This window comes from Peromyscus californicus, unplaced genomic scaffold, assembly GCF_007827085.1.
Source record: "Peromyscus californicus insignis strain IS unplaced genomic scaffold, ASM782708v3 Scaffold_3__1_contigs__length_106647218, whole genome shotgun sequence".
NCBI lineage: Eukaryota > Metazoa > Chordata > Mammalia > Rodentia > Cricetidae > Peromyscus > Peromyscus californicus.
The window spans coordinates 27714723-27734664 of NW_026294551.1; the positions used below are offsets into that span (position 1 = coordinate 27714723).

General features: G+C 53.1%; 2 protein-coding genes across 2 annotated transcripts; both read left to right on the forward strand.

Moving 5' to 3' along the window:
• Window positions 1-9401: 9401 nt before the first annotated feature.
• Window positions 9402-14697, forward strand: Dlx4 (distal-less homeobox 4). Its single transcript, XM_052756521.1, is given in 6 exon segments — window positions 9402-9457; window positions 9560-9816; window positions 9819-9869; window positions 13037-13086; window positions 13088-13228; window positions 13538-14697. Coding segments are annotated over 6 exon segments (801 nt in total). The 3' UTR covers window positions 13784-14697.
• Window positions 14698-15158: 461 nt separating this feature from the next.
• On the forward strand, window positions 15159-18824 carry LOC128121668 (uncharacterized). Its single transcript, XM_052756522.1, has 4 exons — window positions 15159-15304; window positions 16618-16906; window positions 18067-18187; window positions 18508-18824. Exons 1-4 carry the CDS (start codon window positions 15159-15161, stop codon window positions 18729-18731), a joined length of 780 nt encoding a protein of 259 aa, XP_052612482.1. The 3' UTR covers window positions 18732-18824.
• Window positions 18825-19942: the final 1118 nt, after the last annotated feature.

A 19942-nucleotide genomic window follows, 5' to 3' on the forward strand; every position in this document is an offset into this window, starting at 1 on the left:
TGCCTGGAGAATTCTGTTTCTTAGCCCAAGTACCTAGTTTATAAGTATTTCATCATGTGTTGTGGTTTTTGTTGTTGTAGTTTTGTTGTTGTTATTGTTGTTTGAGACAGGGTTTCTCTGTGTAGCCCTGGCTGCCCTGGAACTCAGAGATCTGCCTCTCTGTAGACCAGGCTGGCCTCGAACTCAGAGATCTGCCTTCCTCTGCCTCCAGAGTGCTGGGATTAAAGGTGTGTGCCACCACTGCCCAACATGTTGTGTATTTTAAATTCACTACTTTACACACACACACTGCGTGACTGAACTCACTGACTGGACTCTACATCAATCTCCCCTGTGTGCTATAGACTGCACTGAACAGCTTCATAAGAAGAGCGCACTACCTGAGTGGTAGCAGTCGCCTCTAATTCCAGTACTGGGGAGAATGAAACCGAAGGCTACATGCTGAGACCTTGTACCTAGAAAGAGAGAGGAGGTGAAGGGAGGGAAGGAGAGGGAGCAAGCTGGAGCCCCAGGGGTCCAACCCGGAGAGCACCTTTTCCAAGGCAGGACTTACTCCCTGAAGTGCTCAGGGTCCAGGAGGGTCAAAGGTTTTTCTCCCCCAGGTTCACTGGCAGAGCATCTGCCTACCTACCGTGCACAAGGAAGGCCCCAGCACAACACAAATAAATAAATAAATGGGAAAAACTGAAATATACAAAACAAAAGAAACACCACGTTTTTTTCCAGGATTGTCTGAGAAAATTTGAGCCCCAGACTCCAGAATTTGCCCCCTCCCCCACACCTTCTCTCAGCCCAGCGTAAACCAGAGTGGAGTCAGGAACACTGAGTCAGAAGGCCTGCTCTAGAAAGCCAACTCTGGGAACACAAGTCAGGTTTTCCCTGACAAGACATTTCAACTCGAGCCTCAGTGTCTTCATCCGTAAAATGGAGCCAGGAAACCATGTACTTCACAAGTTGTTACAAAGCCCCATTGTCAAACACTTTAGGGAATACTGTGAGCACGGCATATGTTTTAATACTTACTCTATTTTTCCTTTTTGAGGTGTGGGGCACAAGTCATGTCACACATATGCAGGTCAAGAGGACAACTGGAAGGAGCCAGTTCTCTCCTTCCACCAAGCGGGGCCTGAGCCATGTTGCTGGCCCACACTGCATACTTTTAAATCCTCAGGCATCTGTCTCCCACCCCAACCACTTAATTTTTCAGGAGGGACTCAGAACAAATCCTTACTCTGAAAGTTGCCCCAGCCTCAGCTTCCAGTGTCCCAGCCTGGAGCTTCAGGTCTGAGCTTCACAGTGATTCCAGGAGCGAGTTTACCGAGTTGGAGGAAGCCAGGCCGGCCGGGGAGGTGGCATTCCAGGCGGCATGGCAGCAAGTGAGTCAGGGCTGGGGCGGCCCTTTCTGGGTCCCTGGAGGTGGGGGAGGGCTCGCCTCTCTGGCTCTGGGCCCAGGCTGGGTTGCTCATTTGCATATATCTGCATGTATGTTAAGTTTCACCTGCTTACATTGGCAGGGCTGGGAAAGACACCTGTGCAGAAGATGCGGAGATCCAAGTGCGCGTGGCTGGCTGCCTGCTGGAGCATCAACCCGGAGTCTCGGTCTGTGCTTCATGGACCCATCAAATGCTTTGAAATCTCTGAACACATGGCTTCTTCCCTGGGCTCCCCTGGTTGCCTAGGCCAGGAACTTCAGCCACTTTGCCCCTCCATCCATCGAGCCCACTTGGGGGTTGTCTTTGAGACACTTTTTCTTGGCTCCCTTCCTCTCTGTTCCCTCTGCCACCATACCACCGTAGTTGGAGGATTCCCGCCTCACTGAACACCTGACCCATTGCAAGTGCCTCTTCCTCAATTCTCTGCCACCTGACCCCCTTTCCTCAATCCGCCAGGGTACCCAAGGCACTCCTGGGACTTTCCTCTGCTTCTATCCGGGTCCTGCCTTCCCACCACTCGAGGCCATCCCAACAGAGATGGGAGAACACTGAGATCCTTCACAGTGCATGGCCTCCCTAGCTCCTGCCACTTTCTTACCCTGCAGCTGGGTGAACAGAGGCCCCGTGCGTGCTGTTTCTGTGCCTCAGTTTCCTTACTTGTGAAACAAGAATAAGAACGGGACTCCCTTCCAGGGGTGTGCAGCACATGGATTCCAGTAGTGACCAGTCATTTATTAATATTAGTTCTTTTCTTGCTGCCTTCGTAGAGGACACTGACCTCCCGGAGTCTCCTCCTCCCTCTCTGGCCTTCCTCTGCTCTTGCTGAATGAGTCTCCTCTGGAGAAGACAGTCCCCTGGCAGTTCCGATGGCCAGCTGGCTGAGGATTCCAAGTGCAGCTTTTAGAAAGGGTATTTGGCCCTTTGGTGCCTCGATGACCTCATTAGTAAAAAGGGGGATAATGTAGATATCTGTGTTAGATATCAGCTCCACCTTACATAGAAATATTGTGATAAAGAGAGGCATTTAAGTCCTTAGCAGAGTGCTTGGCACACAGACAACATACGATGGTGCAATCATGACTGTTATCCAAAACGCAGGACTCAAACTCCTGTAGTGTCCCTTCTGCCTTTAAGACCTTGGGACAGGCTCCCCCACGTCCCTTAGTGCTGTCTCCGAATAACAAGCCTTCATCCGGATCATCCGGTGTCCCAGACATCCAGAGGACCAGTCCTCCACCTCCTTTGTGTGGAAAGCAACTAAGGCCCCATTGGGTTGAATGACGGTTGTGGGTTGTGAATATGGCTCAGCTCCCCCTCCACACTCATTTTGAGGCACATGCCCTCCAGAACTTGGGCTGCAGAGAGCTAATGGACAGTCGCCACCGCCTCCCTGTCACACCCATGTACCCACAGCACAGAGGCTGGGAGGAAGGAAGGGCGGTCCAGTCCAATCGGCCTAAGCTGCTGCAAATGTTAACAGTGCGTTTCCACATTGTACTCACTTTCCCAAGGAGGCCACTGACCCTTGGCACAGCCCCCACCCCACATCACACACTCCTCTGCCCGTCCTCTCCTCTCTCACCACCTTCTCCAGCTCCTTTCAACAGCAGTTGAAGAACTCCAGGCGGGGTGATCCTCTTCCAACTGGAACTGCAGAAGGTGTTCACTGATGGGGAGACGTAGCAGACACTGCTTTTACTTCCACCGACCACATGGGCCTTGGCCCCTCCTCCTGGACAGCCTTCCCGTTCTTTAGCCCAGTGAGGGTGGGCTTGAAAGAGAGGGAGAGGGTGACAATGAACTGCTTCTTTCTCTCTGTTGACCCTCCTGGTGTAAGCAGAGTCTTTGTTTCTTGTTTCTTGTTCATTTTGTTTCTTGTTGGGCAGGTTGTGTGTCCTTCTGCAGACATGATTATTTGTCTCATTTGACAATTTGACTCATGGGAGTGAGGACTGATTTTGCAGGTCTCCCGGGGCTGTCTGAAGTGTGGTGCCCCCCAAAGCGATATTCTCCCATCTTCCCAAACCCAGAACTACAGAGGTGAGACAGATAGTCCCAAGGTCTCTGCAGTTCAAAACAGCATCCCAGGATGGCCAACACCCTACCTCCTTTTAAATAAAGAAAAAAAAGTGCAGACTGACAGGGAATCTGATCTCCAGTGTCCCTGTGAAAGCAACAGCCCCCACCTGTATAGAGACCCTTTGCTACCCCAGGGGGTCCGGAAGGCGTGGTGGCGTGGGCAGTGCGTGTGAAGAGGCGCTCTCTCTCTCTCTCTCTCTCTCTCTCTCTCTCTCTCTCTCTCTCTCTCTCTCTCTCTGTGCGTGTGTGTGTGTGTGTGTGTGTGTGTGTGTGTGTGTGTGTGTGTGTGAAGGGTATGGTCACCTATAAGCGTGCGCCGGTCCGTGTCTGTGGATTCTGCTCTGTGTGTTGGGTATCCCCTGCACACGCTGGCTTCATCATCCGTTGCCCGTTACAGGCATTTTCTAGCTCCACGTGTCCCCTTCCAGCCTTCACCTACGGCTGGCTGGAAAAGCAGAAAGCGGAAAGCCCAAATTTCTGTGCGGTGCTGGGGTCTGAGGAAGTTTGCAGACCTAGCCAAGCCGCCTTCGTTCCAGACCCGCGGAATTCGTTGCAGGCGGGTTGGCTCTCGTGTTGGCTTGCAAAGTTCTTGAGGGTGTCTGGCGCTCGCTCCGCCGGGCTGTCCTCTACCAGGCCGGCTCCCCGTGAAGGGCTCTCTGTCCACTGCTGGCCCCTGTGGGACACTCTGCCGAGAAACCCTGCACCACTCACCCGGGTCCAACCCCAGTCCCCGTGCTTGGCACCGAGTGGCTTCCCCGCAAGCCTAAGCACTTTCTTCCAGCACTCCCGACTTGGAGTAACCGTTTTCTTTTGGGGACCGTGTCCTGGTCGAAGAATTACTCTTAGTTGAGCTCTTAGCATAGGTGACTTTTCATATTCTTGTGTATTTGAAATGCCCGGGTCAATCTCAGGTAGACTTCTTAAAGTTACACAAAGAAAACAGGGAAGGCAGGAGTGGGGTGGGGTTGTCGCTGAGATCGTGTGAGGGTGGGGGAAGACTCTCTCGTAGGAGCCCCACGCCAAGCGGTTCCTGGGGTTCCTGGACCGGGTAGCGCTGACCCCAAGACTTCTCCCCTCCTGATCCACGGGCAGCTTCTTTAGGATTATTTAGAAAATAACACGTAGAAAAAGCTCTGTGGGGGGTGGGGCGGGCGAAAGTGGAAGTGGGAGCAAAGGAAAGCCCTAGCCAGGACTTCAGAGGCCTTCAGCCGCCACTGTAATACCACGGCTCGCCATCCATCAGAAAGAGGAAAGGGGACCCGGTGGTTCTGAATCTCACGCAAAATGGGATAAGGGACGCTATCTTCTAGGAGGCGGCTCCTTCGCCAGGCCTCTGGAACCCGGGGCGCTACCACAGTGCAGAGGCGGATTGGTGGGAGGCTGCTGCAAGATTGAATTATTTAATTTCCCCCAAACCGAATTACAAAGGCCCCTCCAAATAGAACTTTAAAGCTTGCTGAAAACAGACAACAACAAAACCAAGATTTCATTTCGGAGCCGTGACCACGGTGGAGGAGAAAGGGCGTGTGTAATTCCAAAGTGACCCCCAAGCCCGCAGAAATCTGGTGGGGAGTGAGAATCTCTAATCCCCTGAGCAGATCGGTTCAGGTGCGGACTGGACTTGTAGTTTCAGAACTCCACGCCTGACCCAGGTAGCACAAGCCACCCTTACACTGTACTGAGCCCAGCGAACGTGCTGGGAAGCCCTGCCCATTCGCACTTGTTTGAGCCCAGCCTTGGCTGTCAACTGCCCGGAAAGTTCGCTGTTTCGCTGTTTCGGAAGAGGATGATTCTGCTTAAGGAGGAACCCGGACACAAAGCAGCCTCAAGCAATATATCCTTTCTGCCTGCAAGTTAATAAAACCCAAGCGTGAGCCGGCCATAGTGGCACAGGCCTTTAATCCCAGCACTTGGGAGTCAGGGGCAGATGGATCTCTGTGAGCTGGAGACCAGCCTGGTCTACTGAACGAGTTCCAGGACAGCCAGAGCTACATAGTGAGACCCTGTTTCAAGAAATAGAAAAGACCCAAGCATTTGCGGATATGCACTGAGCACCAAGAGAATCCACCAAGGTTGCCCCAACTCCCCAGCCTCCGCTGCTACCTACCCCACACACTAGTTTCCTTGCCACTGGCTCTTCTAAGCAGATTAGTTAGTTCCTACTTTTGTGGGCTGCAGGAGCTATTTGTAGTAACAGAAAAAGGTTATTTGTCCTTCTTCCTTCCTTCCTTCCTTCCTTCCTTCCTTCCTTCCTTCCTTCCTCCTTCCTTCCTTCCTTCCTTCCTTCCTTCCTTCCTTCCTTCCTTCCTTCCTTCCCTCCCTTCCTCCTCCCTCCCTCCCTCCCTTCCCTCTTCATCTCCTTTCCTCCTCCTTAGTTTTATGTTCTTGGATTCTGGATTTTGCAACAGAGGATTAGCACCTCGGTCCAGCCCCTCCTCTCCTTCCAGTAGGAACTGGCTGACCAAGCCAGCTACTTGGAAGCTGAGCTGGGATGGGAACCCGGGGCTTCCCTTTCCCCACTCTCATCAAACACTGCTCTCCCTAGCCCATATGCCATCACTTCTGCTTTTCTTAAGGTTGAGAGGATGACCTCTGGGGGGCGGGGTTCCCACTTAAGATGTTCAAGGTCCAGCAAGTGCTCGGGTTCCTCATCCTCTGGGAGGTGGGATGAGGCTGCTGATGGCGGAAGGAGAGAGGTAACAGCTACCCCCTTAACAGGGTTTCCCTGAGGGTGCAGAGCTTATAAATCCCTTGACTTCAGGGTGCTCCTAAGAGCATGGGCAAGCTTAGAAGAGCCATTCACTGGGGACCTTACTTTGGAGGGGATGCCAAAGCCGTACACTGCAGAGCCTGCCAGAACACCTACCTCTGCCCTTCTTAGGTCCCGCACAGAAAGGCTTCTGATTGCCTGACTCTGGAGGTGTCCTCCATCATCCTTTCCATTCTAGCTTCAAAACACCCCCTTATGAAACCTGCCCTGACAGCCAGCCCCACCTCAAAGGACATTCTCTTCCTTTGATTCATGCAGCCAGAGAGGCTATCCTTGGGAACACAATGGAGGCCTCCCTTCTGAAAAACAGGACAGCCAGCTTGGCAGTGGTGGTGCACACCTTTAATCCCAACACCCAGGGGGCAGAGGCAGGTGGATCCCTATGAGTTCTAGGCCAACCTGGTCTACAGAGCGAGTCCCAGGACAGCCAGAGCTACACAGAGAGACCCTGTCTCAAAACAAACGCAAAAACCAAAAAACCAAAAACCAAAAGAACAAGATAGTGCTAGAGAAAGGAAGGCTTGGGAAGCAATGCCCTCAGAAGTTCATAGCCCCAGTTCTAAGGCATGATTGGAGCCTGGGGAAAGGTGGTCCCACATGAAAATAACATTTACCTACCAAGCAAACTTCCCCAGCCAACCTGAAAAAGAGGGTCTAGTACAGAGCCCCCTCATCAGAGCTCTAAGATTACAGGGTAGAAAACTCTATTCCAATATGCAAAAACTCTATGCCAAAATGCAAGCAGGCATTTTCCTGGAGAAACTAATTTCTGTCCTATGGGGAGGGGGGTTAAAAGCAGATTACTTTTATCCTGTCCAAGAGTTTCAGTAGTCCCTATATATTCCCTGGGGTGTTCTCTTTTTATTTATTTTTATTTTATCTGTAAGGGTGTACTGTCTGTGCACAACTTATGTGCGTACCTGAGAACCAAAGACCAGAAAAGGGTGTCACATGCCCGGGAACTGGAATTGCGTGTGGTTGTGAGCTGCCCTGTGGGTGCTGGGAATCGAACCCAGTCCTCTGGAAGAGCAGTCAGTGCTCTTCATCTCTCCAGGCCCAGTCTTGGCTTTTTCTCTAATAGCTGTCTTCTTTCCCAACACCCTAAGATTGCTACCTTTCCTCTGAGGCCTAATTGTGTGTGTGTGTGTGTGTGTGTGTGTGTGTGTGTGTGTGTGTGTACACAAGTGTGAAGATGGCTTGTACAAGGGATCAAGTGTGTTTGCTTGGGAATCTGTGTGGACTTGTGAGCTAAGGGATAGAACTGGGCCATGGTGGTGTGTGCCTTTAATCCCATCCCTACAGAGGCAGAGGCCATCAGATCTCTGAGTTCAAGGCCAGCCTGGGCTACAGAATTAATTTAGGACAGCCAGCACTACAGAGAAACCCTGCCTCTAGAAACCAAACCAAACCACAGCAAAATAACTGTCTCTCATTATGTGAAACTGCATAGGTATGTGGGGGAAAGGTATCTTCCATAGGGTCGGTACATGAACATATATATTTATATGTTTGGATTGCCTTATTTTTGAGACCGAATATCAGTGATTTGGCTTGTAATACATATGTTGAAGGCAAGCACAGTGCTTTTTAAATTAAAAAAAAAAAGTTACACTTCTTTGTTTTTGTGTTATGTGATGTGTGTGGGTCCATGCACAACAAAGCCCACATGTGGAGGTCAGAGACTGACTCTTGGGAGTCTGTTCTTTCTCCACGTGGGTTCTGGGGCTCCAACTCAGATTGTCAGTTTTTATTGGCAAGTGCCTTTATCTGCTAAACCATCTCATCAGCTTTAATACTGATGAGTAGAGTATTCAAAGAGTCGCTCATATTTGGATATGCAGATGTATATGCGCCACACCTTAAAGTCTGGGTTCCCGCCTGGCAGTGGTGGCGCATGCTTTTTATCGCAGCACTCAGGAGGTGGTAGGCAGATCTCTGAGTTTCTGGCCAGCCTGGTCTACAGAGCGAGTTCCAGAAGCAAAGGCTACATACACAGAGAAACCCAGTCTGGGCGTAGGGGAGTGGGGGAGGGGTGGTTCAGGGCCCGAGTCTGTGATTGCAGGTTCATTAACGAGCCTCTTTTCGTAGAGAGATATTTGTATATGACAGCATCTATGTGGTGCTTAGGTGACGTCCCCGTGTATTTTTGCACATGTGGCAACAGATGCTTGCATGCATGGATACATGTTCATCAAGGCCTTGTTCAGAGGCAGGTCCTGCATACAGCCTGGAAGTGCAAAGGAGCTAGCCATATTTTCTGTGTCCTCTCAGGAGCCACTAAACTAGATTCACCCCCACTCCCAGGTTTTGTCCCAGTTCATGCGAGGCTACAGTTTGAGCAGAGTGCCAGGAAAGGCGGGGCTCAGGAAAGGCGAATCCCAGACAGCAGATTCCCTCCCGCAGCCTCAAGGGCCTGCAGGAGCTGTGGTGTCGCAACCAAACCGGGGCCCCTGGCGGAAGCGGAAGCCTGCACTGGGGGTGGTGAGGCGCAGTCGCGGCGGTCGCGGCGTGCCAGGCTCTGGGCACCCGGCGGGGGCGTGCGCGCCACGCGCGTGCGGGGCAGGCTGGGCGCCAGGCGGCACCCTCCAGGCCCCAGCGTCTGTTTACCAACAAACTGCCATCGCTCAGCAGCTACGCATTCCGACGCGCTGAATAAGCGGCCGGCGCTGGCGATCTGCTTTCCACTCCCTCGCAGAGCCAAGGCAGCGTGGGGCCGTGGGGACCCGTGCGACCCTCAGAGCGCGGGCACAGGTTCTGAGTCCGCGCAGCGTCCCTAGTCACCGTGCATCTCCCCACGCTTCTTGGCCATCCCAGGCCCAATTTCCTAGCACTCTGGACATGGTTACCGAGATTTCCTGACTCCACTTGTCCCCCAGCAGCTTGGAGTAGGAGCCGAGGTGCACCGCCCGGAGCTCATGCACTGTACCTCTCCGGTTTCCCCGGTGTATGCTAACTCGGGGGCGGGCCCATGAGGTCACCGTGCGATAGCCAATCCCCGGTGTCTAAGTGGGCGGGGGACTCCGTGTGGTCCCGGGAACCGAACCCAGAGGAGAAGATGGGGGCCCAGAACTTGGGGGGAGGGGAAAAGCCATGGGGCACCCACCAAACCCCTTTCTCGGATGCGAGCTCTCCTCCAGAAGAGGATCCGAGATACATTTTCCCTGGGATCTGAAGTGTGGGGGTGGCTTGCTGGGGGTGGGGGTTCATCTGCCTCAGTTCTGGAGACTTTGAAAGGTGTTGGCATAGAGAGTAGACGGCGTGCAGGGCCATGACCTAGGCCCTGTGGCCTGGCACGGGCCGCAGTGACCTCTTTACCCTGTCCCCTTCCTGGCCGCGATACCTCCAACGTTGTCTTCCCGGACCTCGCCCCCGCCCCGTCGGTAGTGGCTGCCTACCCGCTTGGCTTGTCCCCCGAAACCGCAGCTTCCCCCTATTTGCCCTACTCCCAGCCCTATGGCCACCTCCTGTCCTTTTCTTACCCTGGGCCAGCAACCCCAGGAAACTCCTACCTGGCCAGCCAGCAACTCTCGGCGGCGCGGCTCTTCCCTTCCACCGGCCAGCTGAACGCCCGCAGGAACTTGAAGCAGGTAAGTGTGGCCGCGGAGGCTCTTCTCACTCTTGGGGCCTGAGTTATGTTTTCATAAATTTCGCCCTCTTCTGCGTGCACGCAGCTAGCGGGATTCAAATGTTAACTCGGATTCCACGGAATCTGCGGTGGGGGGGGGGGGGAAGGGATGGGGGAGGAGCGGAGGAGCAGATCTAGGTTTCCTTTTAAAAATCCGACCTGGTTTCGATTTGCAGTTATGTGAAGCCAGCGGGGAGGGCCCCCTACCCCAACCCCCTGGAGCAGTGGAGTTGTGCGTGTACCCAAGTGTAACGGAAAACTGCTTGAATCTGGATATGGGAGTGGAGCCCTAGCTCTTTTCCCGCGATTCTCCCCATCCTTCACCCCCTTCCCGACCTCAGCCTTCTCAAGTCCTGGTCCCAGAAACCAGCATGCAAGCCAAACCCCACTAAACAGAAATCAGTTCCCAGCTGGAGGTAGGTAGGCAGCTAGGCGGGGCTCCTTCTCGGTTTCTGGGCCCCACCCCCTTTTTTTTTCTAGAGGTGCCTAACCTTGTCTGGTAGCTGGCCCCTGAAGAATCTGGGTGTAGGACCCGACCAACCATTGTTCAGAGCATGAAGTTACAGCTTGGTCAGTCTCAAGGTCTTTCCCTGGCCACTTGAGCCTTTCACTTAAGCCAATCCTACCACCTTCACCCTTAACTTTGGAATAGAGCAGGCCCAGTTCCTACTGCTGCTTGCAGCAAGTCTGAGCTCCAGAGAAAGGGCTCGCTGGAAGGCCTCGGTGAAGGCAGGACTAGCTGGCCTTCCTAGGCCTGACCTTCGCATAGCCGAACCGACTTCTCAATCCCATTGCATTGCTCTGGTTGTCCTTGGCATAGTCCCCAAAGATGCACATCTCTCTGCCAGAGGACTTCATAGTAGTCACCCCCAAACCAAGATGTTTCTCTCCTTTTCTCTTGTTACTCTGACATAAATTCATGAACCTCCCCAGAAAGGGAAGTCACCCTTAGAATGGGGTCTCCAATTCCTGGTTTTATGGTTGGAGAAACTGAAACAGGGAGAAAGGATGCAAATTCACTTTCCTTGAGGAATGGAGCCAGGAAAGGGGATTTTAGGGAACTTCTTAGAACCCCAGAAAGTTGACCCTTTCTGTGGCAGAACTGGGGGTGGGTCTGCTGGGTTGCTGGGTCTGGTTGGAGGAGAGACAATGGGGGGGGGCAGGGTTTTACATCCCTCTTGGACTTTTCTTTTTAGATATGCTAATATATACTGGGGAAGTAGGATCCTGAGTTTGAGGACAGCCTAAGCAACTTGATATATATGATGGGTGTGTACATGGGGACAATGTGCGTTTTGGGAACCTGACCTTACCTGGGGAGAACTATTCTGGCGATAAGGTGGAGTTGTCGGGTCTGTCTTCCGTATTCTGCCTTCCCTTGCTTGGTCCAAGAACAATAGAGTGGAGAATTCTTTCTATTACACACTTTACCCGGATCCAACGAAAAACCACAGGCGCTCCCGCGTTCACAAGCAAGTACGTCTTTAAAACAGCCCTTAGCACCTCATTGTTGGAACTGTGTGGACCCCCGTTCCTGAATGAATGACCGGAGAATGATAAAGGGCTTAGGGGTCTCCTAAACCCACTATGTGTGCAACTCCGGCCCAGGGAGGCTCTTGGCTCGAAGAGAGCCGAGAGCCTCACCAACACCCGGTTAAGGCTGCGGGTGCGGCGGCCGCGCCTCCAGCGAGGCCCTGAGGATCCGTTATCGTGACCCGGGTAGATCCAGTTGTGACTTGCCACAACTAGTGTGGAGAAAGGCAGCTGTCCCGGAAGGCACCTGGAGGGTGATCTGCTCTGAGAGTCCAAACTTCAGCAGTCCAAACTGTCTTCCTTCTCTCTCTGCGCGTCACCACCCGAACTGCGCGGTCCATGCAGCCAAGGAGGCGCGGGTGGTCGCTTGGCTGCCAGCCCCGGGCGAGCGGTGGGGTCGAAGCAAGAGAGGCGAGGCGGGACAGGCTCGGGCAGGAGCGGAAACCCAATGCCTTTTCTGGGAATCGACTGAGGATGGGTTCGAAGGGTAGGATCTGAGAGCCCGCAGCCCCCATGGCCACGGGTGAGAGATGCGGAGGTGAAGGCAGAGGTGACTGCGGCCTGAGGGCGGGGTGAGTCGGGTGAACCCAGCTAGGGATGGATGGGGAGCGGAAGGACGGAGCTACTCGCTCTTGTCTGGGGTCTTCACAGCAGGCACCCGAGCATTTTGTCATCTTGGGCAGGCATTTTGCCTCTTCATCCACCTACTTCTCTCATCCTGTGGGCAGTCTTAGTAACTCGTAGAGTGGTCCAGGCTGGGACAAAGATTTCAAGAATGGAAACCCAAGGCCTCAATCCTGGCGCTACAACCCGCAGCAGAGCTTGGAGAACCAGGCTGGCAGGCAGGGATGGGGTGGGGGGTGGGGAGGGACAGGACCAGATCTTATGCCGCTGCCCCGCAGCTCGGCCAGAAACGATTTGCATTGCGGGTTACTGCGTTTTCTGGACCTAGTCACTTCCCCTGCCATGAGGGAACAGTTCTGTGCTTGCAACCTAGAGGAAAACAGGGCTATCACACATTAATCTGGCTTCTAGATCCCTGAAAAAGTCTCCTCTGAACCAGCAGACGGTGGGGACGAAAAGGATGGTCACTTTTACTGCAGGGTACGCGAAGGTTCACTTTTCCTCGCCTTGATACTGGCATTCAAGGCAGATTTATACAGACCCCTTTGACACTACCGCTGAGTTTTGAGTATTGCTTTTAGGTTCCTTGGGCCTTGGATTAGCTGTCCTCCTCATTGTCAGACCTTAGCTCAGCCCTCCAGGAGTCTTTTATCCGACTCTGTTCTAAACAAGTACCACGGTAGCTGCTGAACTCCGACCTCCCACTGCGGGAGCCAGGGTATCCTTGCTCAGCGCCCTTAGCATTTTTCTGTTCCAGGGTCTTATAATGGTAGCCTCACCAGGGCAAAAACTGTAGCTTGAATTCACTGTTGCTGGTGGACATATGGGTCCCCCCACTGCATACACATTGAGACCCAGGTTGATGGTGGTGGCTGCGCTGGTTTTGCTGATTCCCCATGGCATGAGTCTATGGAAATACCTGACTTACCTGGTCACTCCACATGCTTACAACAGTCTTCTGCTGCCTCGCAGAATCAGAGAAACCGGTGCTGTCCCTGGAGCCCTGCCAGCAGCCCCTGACCAGGCAGGCAGCTGCACGGACCTAGAACCATCTACTCCAGCCTGCAGCTGCAACATCTGAACCAGCCTTTGCAGCACACACAGTACCCAGCCCTGCCCGAGAAGGCTCAGCGGGCAGCGCATCTTGGACTCACCCAAACCCAGGTAGGACCAATCCCACCCCCGAGTGCAAAGCTTCCTAGTCCCTGGTTTCTGAGAAGTCCCGTGATTCTGCTGACACAGCTCTCCATGGAGTGCCAGTAGCTGATCCGCAGCAAGGGTTGGGGGCATGTACTAGAAGTGAATTGGGCACGAGAAGAGGAGGGCACCCAGACCGGAAGTTGAGACTGAGGGACTTCCAGAACTGGAGGGCTGGAGCAAAGGTTCTCAGGACTCACTCTCTGTAGCTAGGTCCCTTTCCCATTCTCAACTTTTTTACAGGCACTTCTCTTCTGTCCTCGTTTCTTCCCAAAGGTAAAGATCTAGTTTCAGAACAAACGCTGCTCCAAATACAAGAAGCTCCTGAAACAGAACTCTGAGGAGCAGGAAGAAGACTTCTCTGGGAGACTCCCCTCCCTGTCTCCCTGCTCTCCAAATCGTCCATCCATCTGGGATCTACTCAAGGCAGGCGCCCTGCCTACCAGGGGCTCCGACAGTGCCTTCAGAGCCTGGTATCGGCATCAGCCCCCAGATGAGCTGCTTCTGCCTCAGATGATCTGAGTCTGGAGAAGGTCTGGTCAGGCCCCAGCCTTCCTGTCAAGCCCAGGACTAGCACACCTGCTTCCCTTCTGGGGGGAGAGGAAACCAGCTCCAGATGGATTTTCTCAAGACAAGAAGAGAAAGGAGAAGAAAGAACGGAGTGGAAGTCTGGGCTCTCCCAGCCAGACAGCTAAATCAAAGGCTTTCGTCTTTGCAACTGTCCCCAGTGCTGCCGTGGACCTGGCATCTCCCTCCAGTGGGACAAAGGCTTTAGAGAGAGCTTCGCTGGCTAGTGTTCAGGCTGCTCCAGTCTCGACACCCCATCCCTCTTCAAATGACTGCAGCCCCACCACAGCCTAGGATCGAAGCCAGGGAGAAAACAAATATTATTTCTGGCCTGCACCTTGGACCCTACCAGCCTATCCACGAACAAAACCGGAAGTGGACACAGAGTCTCTGTTGTTGGCCACCATAAAGTCCCTGTTTCTCATCTACCGGTTATTGGTGGTGGTCAGCCTGTTACCTCCCTAACTGGAGGTGTGGTCCAATGGTAGAGTAAGTGCTTAACATGTAAGAGGTCCCAGCACCAAAAATATGGAGTGCTGGCCTGTGGGCACTTGGTATTTCTCTCTTTTAAAGGGTCTTCTGTCCCATATCTACCCATTTTGAGTTGACAAGTCCCAGGCGTAATCATCCATCTAATTCAACAGGTATGTGTTAAGAGCACAGGCCCCTCCATCCTTGATGCCCAACAAGTTCAACTGCACATATTCTTGGAAGCCTAGAAGGAGACATGGACAAACATTTCCTGGATCCATTCAGGTATAGCTGCCTCCATAATGGGGTAGGCTTAGCACGTCAGCTCCTCACAGTTGCCTCTATCCAAGAATCTGTCCGAATTCACCATTATTCTGTCCGCATCCCCAGGCACTTGCCATCTCTCAAATCACAAGCTTCAGAGATTAAAATGTATACAAAAAACAAAACAAAACAAAACAAAAACCCTCAGAGTCCTGGGTGTTAGGAATGTTTGTCCCCCTGGAATCATCCTGGTTGTTGCTGGATGCTCATCTTTTCTCTGTCATCGGATACATCTTCCCCTTGACCAGAAGTCATAGACACTAGATTCTTTTTTTAAAAATGATTTATTCTCTTTATTTTATGTGCATTGGTGTTTCGCCTGCACGTATGTCTGTGTAAAGGTATGTGGGTGCTGGGAATTGAACCCGGGTCCTCTGGAAGAGCAGCTGGTACTCTTAACCACTGAGCCATCTCTCCAGCCCAACACTAGATTCTTATTGTGCCTCTGGCACTAGCTAGCTCTGTGGTTCTCGCGCTGGAATGTCATAACAGTGCCCATAGCATCATACGAAATGGGAAGATGCTCGTATAGGGAATGGCCAAGGTCGGAGTGGTCTTCGCCAGCAGTTACCTCCTGTGCCAGCTGTGGAGGGAGTCGGGCACCTCACAGCCACCACGTCCTACCTTCAGGCCAGGCTCACCTTGGGAGAGGACTGAGCTAGACCAGTCCTTCTGGAAGAAGTGAGCTGCTGGGGGTGGAATGGATTCTGACTACAGAAAGGGGTCGGGGAGAAGGAATATTAGAAGGAACTGGAATTCTCCATCTAATACACATCTATGGATCTCCTGCTGGGTAGATCCTAGGAATACCACTGTGACAGGGACAGATGCTTCAGGCTAACATGTGGCTGAACGGATGACTGGAGGCAGTGTGACAAGAGGCACAGCAAAAGCAGGACAGAGGCCATGTGGGCACCGTCCAGAGGCCAGCGTGGGCTGATGAGGTTAGGGCTGGGTGAGAAGGCTGGTCAGCTCCCAGAGCATCAGGACCTGGCAGTACCATGATTCACTTTACGCCACAGCTCCCACCACGCATACAGCAAGAGAGGTGGGCTGAGGACGAGGTCAGTCATTCAGGGAATTCAGCCCAGAGTAGCCCCAGGGGCTGGGGAGGGGCCTCCGATTCCAGGCAAAAGGCTTCAAAGAGTGGCTTCCCTCCCACCGCCTGAACCTGTTCCCAATCACAGCCAACTGAGGGCACCAGTCCCTGCCTGAAAAGCCCAGTAGGGCACTTTGAGCCAACCCCAAGCTAGAAGGAAACTTTGGTTTGGGGTCACAGGGAGGACGAGGGTGGGGGTGGGGTATCAGTGGAAGTGTCTCACCTAGGGATGCCTACAAGCATTCCTTCTTTGCCCCCCACTACTGGGCCAGTGGTCACACCCACTCCCCCAAAGACACACAGAAGATTTCCCTGTGGAAAGCAAACTTCAGATCATGGAGCAGTGCAGAGTGAGCATGCCCACTGGAAAGATCTTTTCTTTTCAGATCGTCCCCCTGGCCCTGAGACCCTGACTCCATTTATCTAAGGGGTGGGTGGCTGGCCCCGATGGATGGCTCCTCTGGGTCTTCTCTGAGGCCAAGGGCCCTGGGGATAGCTGTTCCCTGCCATACAGGCTACACACTTCTCTTTCCACAGAGCAAGATAAGATCTACCGCCCCATCTCGGAAAGCCTCCAAAGGCAGATTAATTGGACAGCCCAACACGAGTCGCATCGTTAAAACAACAGCCTGGGTTGTAAAGTTAAGTAGCAGTACTGTAATTGCTCTCTCAGTCCGCGACCAGCTGAGCCTGGGGCACCCCCCCTTCCCTTACCCCCGTGTGCCCTTTCCAGGGAAAATGAGCCTCTTTTCCATTTGGGAGCTGGTCCAGTTGCCTGGGACTTCTAGGTGGTGATGCATCTGGAGGAATTCCACGAGGAAGGGTGCCTCACCTCCACCTCTCCAGCCACCAGGGTTACTGAGGGGGATCCCCGTGACTTCTTCCCAGGATGAAGCTCCATTTGGGGGACACTGGATCAACAAAGGAATGGGAAGACTGAAGGCAGCCTTTGGTCTCCAAAGAGTCCTGGCAGTGGTGCTTGCTTTGTGACTGTGGGTGAGTTTCTTAACCTCTCTGTGCTTTATTTCTTATCCCCTCAGACAAGAACGGTAATAGGATCGGCTTCGCCGTGTGGCTGTGATGATGAAATAACATGGTGCCCAGAACACAGTGCACACTTTGTAGATGACATTCACGGCGGCGGCGGCGGCTGCGATGACAGCAGGGGACAGCTCACTCAGAGGGTGAGTTCCTAGAACCATCTATTTACCTCTTGCTTAAGTAGATAGCCCTGCCTTCCCAGGGTAGGGAGGAAGGACGGGATTGGAAATATACCCCAGCACCTCTCAACCACCACTGTTGGAAGGACTCAGGCAAGGTCCCCCACTCAAAATGGGCAGCGGCTTGCCCATCTAAAATCAGCAGAATGGGCCGGGCGGTGGTGGCGCACGCCTTTAATCTCAGCACTCGGGAGGCAGAGCCAGGCGGATCTCTGTGAGTTCGAGGCCAGCCTGGACTACCAAGTGAGTTCCAGGAAAGGCGCAAAGCTACACAGAGAAACCCTGTCTCAAAAAACCAAAAAAAAAAAAAAAAAAAAAAAAAAAAATAAAATCAGCAGAATGGGAAGTGTGTCCGGGGTATGTTCTGTCACTTCCACGGTCTCAGCCCCAGGAAAGTGGCCTCCTTCTGGGTAGCTCACCCCCCTCCCCACTCCCCTGTACTATTTTAAGGTATAGCCCCCTGTTCTCTCCCCAGACCAAATGAGATTCAATTAATTCAATTAAAGCAATTTTGGAAGCAGCTCCTGAAGGCTTTGGATGTGAGATAATTACCAGTAATTTGCTTCTGTGAAGAGGAAAAGGTTACGTAGGGTCTAGAGTGGAGAAAGAGGTAGCCCCCTCCTCACCAAATGCACCCAGATCGAGAAGGATTCCACACAGCAATCTTAGCTGCCCTCTCCCATTGGCCAAATTGCTTGCAGGTGGGAAGAGGGAGACCGTGGCCGTGGGAGGAGGGTGGGAAGACACTGGAGTGACAGGCTGCCCCTCCCCCATCCCTGAATCCGTTGTGCCCGTGTGAGGTGGGGGTGGGGAGCTCCTCCTCCCCCACCCCCACCACACGACAGGGCTCCGCAGCTCCAGCAGCTGATTACTCAGCCCCAGCCTCCCTGGATTTCGGATGCCTGGGCTTGCCTCTGGGATTGGATCCAGAGGCGATGGAATGTTATCCAGGTAGCTGAGGCCTGTGTAGAGGGAGCTTTGGAGATCAAGAACTTCCCTAGAATTTATGGGGGGTATGGGTCAATGGGGCAGGAAGCATTGGAGGTGGGTAGTGACTACCTGTTCTCAAGTCTCACGAGATGCCCTTTCTGTCTCCTCCCACAACCTCTTCCCTTGTACTCCAGCCCTTTCTGGTTCTGCCCAGTGTCAGATCGAAATCCCTTCCATTCTCTCGGTGGCAAATCTACTGTCCGCTTTCTGGCCCCAGGGCCACTAGTTTCTGCCTCCCCGCAACGCATATTACAGGTAGGTGTTCCTGTCCCCCCCTCACTTTGCCTGGGATAGCCCTCTCCTCGCCATCCCCACCTCACTTTGCCTGGGATAGCCCTCTCCTTGCCAGGCCTCAGGTAGTCTGGAAGCTGAGGAGGGTAGGGCTGGTGCTGGAGGAAGCTGGAGTGTCCCATTCCTTGGGATCCCCTGTCCCAGGACATAATGCTTTAACAGTTAGGATGCCAAAGACAAAGTCACTCATCCGGAAATGTCCACCGTGTGCCCTCTTCTGCCTTTGCTTCTCTCATTCCCAGGAGTCAGTCTGTCAGCCCTTTGTTTCTCCCCCCTTCTCTCAGCTGCAGGGCTGCTGGAGGCGGGGCCAGGGAGGAATTCCCTCAGTGAGCCCTTGATGGCTGCTGCCTCTTCACAGTGGGCCAGCTTGGCGAGGGAAGCCTGCGTCTCTACTACCTCGTGCCTCTACCTCCCATGTCCCACCACCACCACCGAGCTCAGATCCAGAACAAATGGAGGAATAGAAAGAACTCCTCATTCCAGAGTTCATGTCAACAGGCCGGCCTAAGGACCCTAGCACAGAGGTAACTTGAGTGTTGGAAAGTGGAGACAAGATCTGTATAGTTCAAGGTCATCCTCAGCTACATAAAGTTCAAAGCCAGCCTGGGCTACATGACACTCTGTCAAGGAATAAGTGGGGAGGGGGGGTTGTGGGGGAGTGCAGAGAAAAAGAAAACTAAGAAAGAGCCTGGTGTGATAGCATCTGCCTTTAATTCCAGCATTCTGGAGTCCCAGGCCAGCCAGAGCTACACAGGGCACCCCGTCTCAAAAATAAGTTAAATAATAAATAAATAAATGTACATCTAAAAAGAAGAAAAGAAATCTGCAGGTTCTCTCCGCCTCATTTCTCACCCTCCCTCTCTCTCTCTGGGTGCAATGTGTGCAGGAACACAGATCTCTTTATTTCGCTCCTCTGGCTTTTTTCTTTACCCCATCCCTTTTCCTGGCTAATGTTTTCTGGACATGTTTCCCTAGGTGTTGCTGGAGAGGGAGGCTGAATGGCCACAGAAATCCCATAAGTTGATGATTTCATTTTCTTTGCTCATAGAAGCCTTGCCAGCTTCATTCTCTGAGCTCTGGCTAGAACCCCCATCCCCAGATCCTCTTGGCACACCCCATGGCTCCCAGACATGCCCATAGCATCTGGTACTGCGACTCATAGGCTAGTTAAGGGTGAGGGCTTTCCTCTGGACTTCTCCATGAATCCTTCTTTTCCCCTGCTCTGACACCGGCTTCAACCTGAAGGAGGGACCAAGGGACCCAGGGTCCCTGGCTGGTAAAGAAGGCTCCAGGCTTGGAGGCCTGTGTTCGCTACTGCTTTCTGGGTGACCTGGACAAGTTACACACTCTCAGAGACTCACATGACTCCCTCTTAGCTAGGGGTGGGTGGCGTTATCATCACTTTCCCTCAAGGCTAGAGTTTTCTAAGGCAGACCTCAGAGTCTCCCGGGAGACTGACAGCTCTCCAGGAATACAACTCTGCTTCCTTGAATCAGATAGGATGCATTCTGTAGCTTTTTGCAACCTCACAGTAGGCTGGAAACGGAGCTGCTGACCCCCTGAGTCACGGAGCCAGGTCTGGCCAGCCCAGAAAGGGTAAAGGAGTGGACCCCATGGAGGATGGCAGGTTTTCTGGTTTGTCTCTTTCTGGTGCCAAGCCTCAGCTTCTCCAGCTCCCAAATGGAGAGAGATGAGTTCACTTCCAGGGAATGGGTGCTG